The sequence below is a fragment of the Cebus imitator genome, unplaced genomic scaffold, assembly GCF_001604975.1.
Source record: "Cebus imitator isolate Cc_AM_T3 unplaced genomic scaffold, Cebus_imitator-1.0 Scaffold240, whole genome shotgun sequence".
Classification (NCBI taxonomy): Eukaryota; Metazoa; Chordata; class Mammalia; order Primates; family Cebidae; genus Cebus; species Cebus imitator.
In genome coordinates, this window is record NW_016107555.1 from 2830734 (window position 1) to 2840739 (window position 10006).

A 10006-nucleotide genomic window follows, 5' to 3' on the forward strand; every position below is an offset into this window, starting at 1 on the left:
CAGAGAGCAGATAGAGTTCCTGTGCCTGTAGCACTAGTATTCACAGCAAGGGCAGGCTTGAGGGAAATCGATCCACATCCGGTCATCCCTTAGTATCACGGGGAATTGATTCCAAGATGCCCTCGGATACCAAAATCTGAGGATGCCCAAATCCTTGATATAAAATGGTGTAGTAATTGCATATAACCTATGCCCATCCTCGCATATACTTAAAATCATCTCTAGGTAACTTATAATACCTAGAACAATGTAAATGCTATTTAAATAGTTGTTACATGGTATTGTTTAGGGAATAATCACAAGTAAAAAAGTCTGTACATATTCAGTACAGACACAACTTTCTTTTTGAATATTTTCCATCCACAGTTGGTTGAATCCATAGATGCAGAACCCGCAAGTACGGAAGGCTGACTGTATCTATAAGTGGATTATTTTGTTCAACAGGCAAAATGTGAATAGATTACCACTGCCACACTGTGCTGAGAAAAGGAGAGGGCCTCCCTGGAGGACACCAGCTCTTTAACAGGGTGCTTTAGTAAATTTTTTCCCATCTGATGCAGCCACATATCAAGATATAAAAGTTGATTAAATTACTCAAAAACCAAGCTTCTAATTCTATAATCTTTAAATTTAATTACCTACAAGAATATTAAAATAAATCTAGGTTTTCTAAGGTTGTTCACCAGTACTACATTGCAGTATTGAGATTAAGGTGGGAAGAGCCTCCATATTTAGGTTTTAAATATTTTAAAAATGTTGGTAAAATGCAAGTAAGTTAAATGATAAATGACCAATTCAAACATATCAACCACTAAAGATTATTTTCTTCACTCACAAAAACCTTGTCTAAGGATAATGATAACGGCAAGGTATGTGAAATAATACACTTTTGGGTTTTGTTGGAGGCAGGGGAACATTTAAAATACTCTGACAATACGTGACAATGCACTTATGTGAAGTTCCACTGAATGAAGGTCTTGGCCAATGGAGAAGGCAGCTGGTATTAAAATAACTAGCACAGATTTCTTGATACACACACAATGAAAACAAAAATAAGGACCCTGTACAGGTGTAAACAAGTTAAAAATGGCCTTGGCAAAATATCTTCCTCTATTTAAAAAGTGTCAAAAAGCATGCAACTTATAATTCCCTCCTTTCCACAAGAATGAACTAAAAAACGAAAACAAACAAAAAAAACCCACAACAAATGGAACCATCTCTTTCTGTCAGTAGATAACAGATACATTGTGTTTCAAGACAAATAAAACTTTAAAATATTAATATTGAAAAAATACAATTAAATTTTTATTAAAAATACATATTCCTTACTCAATCTTTGTGTACATTTTGTTTTGTGTGAAAAGGAAAAAAAAAAATAGGAAAGCCATTAACACTACCTAATTATTCACACTGTATTTGGTAGAAGCGTGTTTCAGTCAAATTTTAACAAAAAATAAGTTACTCTGTTTTCATTTGCTCCCGGACATCGGAAGGCAGAGTTTCAAACAGAGCATCTTCCACAACTAAACCAGCTCGCTTCAGAGCCCGACAGTCGCCCAGTTCAGGAGGGAGGATTTCAAAGTGATTGCCTTTTACATCTAAGTAGGAAAGAAATAGTAAATTTCCAATTTTCGGTGAAAGTACAGATAGGCTGTTTTTCCCAATCTTCAGAGTTTTAAGTTTCTTGCAGAAGTAGAGTTCATCTGGAAGGCTTTCCACTTTGTTACACGTGATGGAAAAATACTGTAAACTTTGTAGAACTCCGATTTCAGGTGGGATAAATCGAATGTCATTGTAGGATAAGTCCAAGTATCGGATCTTGTTGCATAGGAAGAGGTGGGAAGGCAGTACCTCTATCTTATTGTGACTAAAGGACAGGCGTTCCAGGCTGGTGAGTTTCTTTATATGCTCTGGGATGTAGGTGATGCTGTTATGCCACAGTTTTAGCACTGTCAACTTTCTCAAGTGCTGAAAGCTAACGATTTCTTCTATAGATTTCAGATTGTTTTCCTTCAGGTCCAATTCCTGGAGGCTGAGTAGGCTGAACACAGCATGAGGAATACGCTCCAGGTCACAGTGGACGAGCTCCAGCTCTGTTAGATTGGTCATCTTCTTTAAGTTGTTGAGCATCACCAGCTTGGTGCCATCATTATGTATGCACATCTTCTGGAGATGGCTGGAAACATCAACAACTGCCTGAGGGATTTTGGAAACATTGCTTTTGATCGAGAGAATTTTAAGGCTTTTGAGATCCCGCAGAGACTCAAGGGTGACATTTTTGGAGATATCATGACTTAAAGAGCCAACCAGGTACAGTTCTTCCAGATTTCGGAGTCCATACATCCAGGGGGGGAGCTCCCTCATGTCATCAAACTTGACGCTCAAGACCTTGAGGTTTTCCTTCAGGAAAGAGAGAGCTGCACTGTGGATTTTGACAGAGCATTGGTGTAGAGAGAGTTCCTGAAGATTGTCTAGCTGTGCAATGGTGGCTGGTATCATTACGTTCTTAATGATTTCAAGTTTTAGAGACTGCAACTCTGTGATTTCAAAAACAGTGTCTGGAAGGCCAGAGAGCATGATAAGAGGCAATTCCAGTCGATTATGGGCATTTGTCTGTAGCTTCTGTCTCAGTTTATCGGGAGTCCATTCATTATTTAAGTTCAGCTGCTTTAATTTGTTTTCACTGACTTCAGACAGGAACACTGCAAATCTCTTGGAATAAAGAGGGTCATACTGATCGATCATGTGAAGCATAAAAGCAAAGTCATTTTTCACATCTGGAATATCATCAATTCCAGTCTCCTGCCGGACATACTCAAAGGAATATTCCCGTAGAGAACGGTAAAACAGCCAGTATAAGGTATAAAGGCATGTCAATCCATAGATACTAACAAAGCACAGATAGCAAAAGGAGAGTTTTGAGAACAAGTGTGCCATGGTATGATTGCAAGAGAAGTTTTTATATCCAGTCATGTCCTGAATGTCCACATTACAGTCCACTGTAAACTGGACCTTGGAAACCAGAGCACTATTATATGCAATGATGATTAGGAATTTGATAACCTTAAGCACAGTCTGGCGAACATACATGGCATATAGAATATCGCCTTCTTCCACATGCAGCCTGAACTTCTTCACCTTCTCAAATAAGGCCTTTGCCTGCTCACCTTCCTTTTTATCCAGAGCCCCTGCAGTAGATTTGTCAACCACAAACTTCTCAGGAATGGACTTTAAAGACTGAGAGTTGACCAGGCTGCCTTCTGGACCAGACTGGATGGTGTTGGACCTGTTCATGTTGTTCTTCCTGTTGTCCTTTTCTTCTGAATCCTCCCCAGACACTTCAGATAAAGCTCGTGTTGTCCAAGGAGAGTCAAAACACTTCCCCAGAATGGAGATGAAATGTTCTATTTTGGAGCTGGAGCCAGGGAATTTGAACCAAAAATTACTGCAGAGCATAAAGACCAGGGTATGGATGAGGACCAGGTAAGGGAAATACTTGGCATACCAGTGGAGGGCTCGCTCGTAACACATCTGGTTTATAAAGCTGTACTGCTGAAGGTCCAGATCCGTCTTCAGTCCTTTCATTTCCACAGTGATGGGGTTAGCAGGAGATGGTTTAGGTGGAGGCAGTGGGGTGGTACTGGCAACTGCTTGAGAGGCATTCGAAAGGGAAGAGTGGTTTTGAGCAGGCTGCACTCTTTTCGGAAGGCAGATTATCTTGTCTTGCATGACCTGAAACACAGAAATAATATTTCCAAATTATATTACTCAAAGAGCTTTCATAATGTCATTACTGCAAAGAAGGCAGCAATAACATCCAATAAATGTCCATTTCCTCTGCCTGGAGAATACAATGTTCAATTTCAGCACGAAGATTTTATTCTTAGCTCATACATTGGAAAAATGAAGTATCTGACTTTGTTCATCATGTCTAAGTTATAACATAAAACAGTGGTTTTTCACATAAGAATGACCCATAAGAAAATAAATATTTAGGGAATATTCATGTGTTTTTTAAAAAATTAGCAGCCAGCCATGGTGGTTCAAGCCTGTAATCTAAGTACTTTGGGAGGCCGAGGCAGGTGGATCACCTGATGTCAGGAGTTCAAAACCAGCCCAGGCAACATGGTAAAACCCTGTCTCTACTAAAATTAAAAAAATTAGCTGGGTGTGGTGGCGGATGCCTGTAATCCCAGGTACTTGGGAGGCTGAGGCAGGAGAATTGCTTGAACGCCGGAGGTGGAGGTTACAGTGAGCCAAGATTGTGCCATTGTGCTGTAGCATGAGCGACAAGAGTGAAACTTTGTTTCAAAAAAAAAAAAAATTAGCAATTCTCTCACTGGATTCTGGAAGAATCAGTCATCATTCTGGGACGTATATCACCTTCTCAGATCCAGTCTTTAGTTAGATGTCCCCAAGGATTTCATCAGTCTGTGTATGAGAAGCAGAAAGATTAAAAAGGGGGAACTATGAAAGAAATTCCTATCTGTATTGTTTTCCCTTTCTTTTTCTACCCATAGTCTAGACTATATGTATAGATGAATATAAATGAATTTAATATAATGGGAATTTTACTAAGCTTTTATAAAAACCACTCCAGAGAGAGAGAAGAAAATACAGAAGTGTTCAACAGTAAAATTGTCTAGATTTGCTAGCTTTTCACAAAAAATGTTACATTGAGAATGACCATCTCTCTACAAATGTTTCAGTTTGTTGAAAAGAATATTAAGCTGTAAGAATGTCCAGCAGACTCAAAAAACTGCAATTTGGGAAAGACAGAATGAATGCATCCTTTTTGAAGATAAGGAATACACACTGAATCAACCTAGAGCAATCATCCCCAGGAGGCGCATGTAAGTGGAACTCTATGAAGAAAACGTTGACAATTCAAAGGAAGAATAACCAAAGAGTATTCAGCAATGACATGTGGAATTAATAACACAGGGAAAGTCTATTTGTGTCTTAAAATGTCAAATGGCTGAAAATCCACAATGTTTAGTGATTCTGCAACAGCGGCGCTTAGTGATTTTGCAACATCAAAGTCCCTTATCTTGATTACAGGCGTAGAAACTGAACCTGCCGTAAAGTGGTCTGCTATAGTGTAAGGTGACCACAAGCTGGTGACAAGGGAACTAGCAGCACACCATATAGAATCATGAGGCTGACGACAGAGTGAAGCCCCCAACACTTAGTAAAGTGCCTGGTACATGGAAGACAACCAGTGTATATTTGCTGAGAAAGGGAATGAATCCAAAACTGCCAACAGTCCTTATACTTCAGGGTTGTATCAGTCTGGGTGTGCAGGACACCTCTTCTATGGAAGCAGATGAAGATGTTGATTACAGTGATGACAGCAGCAAACTTCTGTTGTGCTTAATGTGCAACTGACTGTCTTTTCACAACGTCATGAGCATTAATTCTGTTAACTGCTATCTCAATCAGATGAGAGTACTCTTATTATTTCCATTTTATAGAAGAGGAGACTGAAGCATGGGCTCAGGTGAAGTAACTTGCCTGCGTCATCTAACTTAGAATTACCTAGACCCAGAGCCTACATTCTTATTTTCCTGAATGTCTAGGATTAAACCAAAAGGATCCTAATTTGACTTTATCTTAACAAATTACTTTGCACAAGCAAGTCACCTTTTACAGAAAAGGCTTACTGCTTCCCATGTCCTATGCAGATAATAAGAAATGAGGCTACGGGAAGAGAGGAGGTTTCACCATAAGATTTATAAAGTTCTATCTTGGAAGATAAAGCAGGGGGCAACTACTTACTATTTAAATCAAAAGAATGCAGGGCAGAACGACAAATGTGATTGCATTCGGAGGGTTTGGTGGCTACAGAGCTATGAGAGTTCAGCTATGGTCTTCAAACATTTCTATTCCCTAGGGAAAAATGTTGAGTATGTCCACCCACTGCGTTTATGTCTTCTTATAATTACTGCATATCCATATCAATCAATATGACAAATATTCAAAAAGCTAATTTATTTCAAATTTAAGATATAGATAAAAGTTTTCACTTTTATTTCACATCTCAATGGAGCATCCATCATATTTCTTGGGATTCGAGCACTATACTTTGGAAACACCTAGAATAAAAATAAAAAAAAAACCAGGAAAAAGCCTAGACAAATGCTAGACTATCTTCAAGAAACATAAAAGAGAAACGACTATGAAATTCAGGGCTTGGGATCATGTTCCAGATTCTTTCCTGTTCATGGTCTCATTTAATGCTCCAACAACCTGGGAAGTAGGCAGAGGGAAGGGGCCAGAAATCACCTGGAAAAGGAATGTGCTTCCTTGAGCACGTTCTTCAAGAGTGACACCCTTGAACTGATGTTAATATGACATTGTTAATGATATGATGAAAATACACAGGAATCTGTGCAAAAGCATGATTAAACAGAAGGTAAAAAGGGAGGTGTCTTCTTAAGGTGCTAAGTCCCTGCTAAGCAACCAAGTGGGCCCCATTTCTGTACCCCTGCCTGACCCCTCTCCCAGGCTTGCTCCTAATAGAAGAAGATGGTGTACTTAAGGAGCTTGGCTGCTGTATAGGATTTTATGTTATGCACTGTACCAGGGTGCCCAGGTGAAGGGCAAGCATAGGCTGAAATCTAGCTTGTACACCTCTCACTCAGCTGTGTGCACCTGGGGCTATGTCCACACAGTGCAACTGCGTTCTTATACTTTGCACAAAAACATCTAATTGGCTGGAATCTGCCATGCTGGAGAAGTAGGTCACATTCTCTCCCTTCTACAGAAGAAACTGACCAAGTTTCAGAAAACTTCAGTGACCTACACAAGTGCATGCAGCTAGGAAATGGCAGAACAGGAATTTAAACCTGTCTTATCTTTCCAGCCTAGTGTTCTTCCACACTCCCTACATTCTTCTCATTTCACCTAGCTTCTGCAGGACGGCTTTGTAGGGAATAGCCCAGCGCAGGAGGCTTACACCACAGGCAATCTCCAGATGTACCTTTCACTCTTCTAACTTCATATTTCTCTTTCATTCCTTCATAAAGATATTTTTTGAAGTGTGCCTACTCAAATATCAGAAGAATAAAGACAGCAATCTATTTTCCAAAAGCTGTTAATCATCCAGAAATGAGCCTTGAGTAGGAAAAAAAATACTGCAATTTAGTCACTAAGAGCAGTAGCATCTCATGTTGCTGAGGGAACATATCACAACAAGACTCCTGCACAGAGGCAGCTCTGAGTAGAATTCAAAAAGAATGTGAGGGCTGGCTGTCAAACCCAGGACTACAAAAAAGAAATAGCCAGCTTAGGAGGTCCAGCAGTAAACAGCATGAAGATTTAAACAGTGAAATAGCTACAAGAGAGAGGAAGTTACCTTCCATGTTAAATAGAAACTGAATTTCTGAGTACTGCAATGTTGGGAAGAACTGGGAAAAGGATCAGTATTTTCTAAGAGAAAAATAAGAAAAAAAAAAGGCAGGCAGCCTTTTAAAAAATTTTTATTTTTTTTTAAAAAAGGTTAAATGGTGTTTTTGCCATATCTTTGTAACAGCAGCCTGTGAGAATTTGGAAGTTTTTGTTTTATCTTTCCTATCCTTTTGAGAAGTCTGCCTAGTCAGACCTATACTTCACATCTCTTTTTCTTTCCCCAATAGTTTAAAGATCAGGGTGCAAAACAAGCCTTAAAGAGAGGCTGCAAAACAAATTTCAAAAGAATAATTGTAGGGTTTCAGGCCGTTGGTGCAGGATGAGGAAAGAGTGGTTGGAGTATGGGCAGGGAGAAAGTACCCAACACAATCCCCTACTACAAAGCCCTGAGGCTCAGTTCATCACCAGCAGATCATCCACACACAGCACCACGGGAGGAATTCTACCATTTTCTTTCAAGGACAACCTGTCTTTGGGGAAAAAAGGCTTGAGAACAGAGCTAAATGGTATCTTTATGTAGGAAGAGGGAGAGAAAAAGGGGGAAGAAATTGAGGAGGAGAGGTGAAGAAAAAAAATCAAAATGAACAAGAGAACCCGATCCAAAAAAGCATCAAAGTGAGAAAAGTTAATATTCTAAAAGCTGCTATGAGAATTCTGAGTATTCTTAGAATAAAATGATTTATGGTAAGAAAAATGCCTAAGTGAAGGAGGAGGAGAGAGACACAGAAAAGAATGAGACACTGAAAGTAAGGGTCAGATTAAACTAAGGTACAAGGAGACAGCTAAACTACCTACTTTACATTGGAGTGAACAGGCTTAGAAGAAGAAGGAGGAGGTGAATCAGGAGAGCATAGACAGGCTAGAACAGAAGAAGAAATTAGGTCAAGCCACGCAGCAGGTGGCTGGAATATATGCTCATTATTTCTATTTTGACATACAAATACCTTTCAATCTTTCTCAAACCTTTAGTAAAATATGCTACACACACACCACCCCCCCAAACATACCTTTTATGAATGCATTTTGTAGAAATCACAGCAAATTTCATGCTGGGATCAAAGTTGTACAGAGTTTGCCTGGGATAGGTAAAAATCTCTAATCTAAATTATTTTCATGAAAGCAGAATCTGGGACCATGGGAACCTAATCCTTCCAGGAACTTGCCTGGGAGCATTAGACTGGAGTTTGACCCAATATCCTCTGGATCCTTAGGAACAACTAACATCCAGGAGCATAAAATAATCCTCAAGGCTTCCCAGTTAAAGTCCCTGGAGAAAAAAATGTACACATAAACTTCTTCCATGACTGTGATAATATCTACGGAGTATTTTTGGAAAAAAACCCAAAGGTTGCAATAATTGGTTGGATTCACTAAAATTTGATTCTTCAATTCTGATCTGCAAATCATCATGTTGAGAACACACAACAGCTATTTTTGAAAATATGAAAGAGGATCCTGAAGATTCTTCCTCAATTCTAAGATCAATGAAATAAACGGAATTTCTTGCTTTTGCTTTCTGTGGAGGAGGGGAGAAGTTTCAAGAGCAACATAGGCCAAAATTCAAGGTTCCGTAAAAAAAGAAACAACCCACCCAAACCTGCCTGAAAATGCTATTTGAATCTAGGAAGAGAAATCAAATATTTAAAATTTAACTGTCAAATTTAGAGACGCTTTTTTTTTTTTTTTGAGACAGAGATCTCACTCTGTTGCCCAAGCTGGAGTGTGAATGCACGATCTCGGATCACTGCAACCTCCGCCTCCTGGGTTCAAGCAATTCTCCTGCCTCAGCCCCCCAAGTAGTTGGGATTACAGATGCCTGCCACCATACTCAGCTAATTTTTTGTGTTTTTATCAGAGATGGGGTTTCACCATGCTGGTCAGGCTGGTCTCGAACTCTTGACCTCAGGTGATCCACCCACCTTGGCCTCCCAAAGTGCTGGGATTACAGGTGTGAGCCACTGCGCCTGGCCTTAGAGATGCATTTTAAATCAGGTATGAGCATATTTTATTGCATACTGAAATACCTTGAATGGCCAATGTTAAATTAGGGCCTTTTAATAGAAATTTTCACTATTTTAAGTCATAATATTTATGGCTACATTTTTGTAAGATACGTCTTTGGGGATGTTATTCTAATCTTAGTCCTTTGTTAGAATCATTAAGACACATCAGGATGACGCTTATTTAGGCAGTTGCCAGAGAAGTATGGAAGTGAAAAGCAGAACCCACCTTTGAAAACCAGTTGAAAAGGTACCACATTTGCATGAATGAGACATCAAGGGGCTGAGGTTAAAATAAAATAAAACCACTTAGCTTCAGAGAAACTGCCTGAAATAACAAAGAACAGATAAACAAAGGCAACTTATCTTTTACATGCCAGACATGTAGAACATAAATACTGAATTCTGAGTATGCCTCAGGAAAAGTCAATCATTCTGGAGCAGTATCTACTATGTGTCAGTTGTTGTTTGGCATATTGATAAGAACAAAACGCCCTTCACAGGAGTGAGACAACTAAATCAGTCACTAGTGTGGTAAGTGCTCAAATTTGTGCTTGTCTTTCACAATAAACTTTATCTTTTTTTTTTTTTTTTTT

The 10006-nt window shown here is 39.2% G+C and overlaps 1 protein-coding gene across 2 annotated transcripts in view; it reads right to left on the minus strand.

The window, feature by feature from the left end:
* Nucleotides 1–616: 616 nt before the first annotated feature.
* Nucleotides 617–10006, minus strand: part of LRRC8C (leucine rich repeat containing 8 VRAC subunit C) — a 110327-nt gene continuing 100937 nt past the window's right edge. For both annotated transcript variants that reach the window (XM_017498343.2, XM_017498342.2), the window contains exon 3: nucleotides 617–3732. In XM_017498343.2, coding sequence (XP_017353832.1) covers nucleotides 1459–3732 — 2274 coding nt within the window. In that variant the 3' untranslated portion in view covers nucleotides 617–1458. The remainder of the gene's footprint in view (nucleotides 3733–10006) is intronic.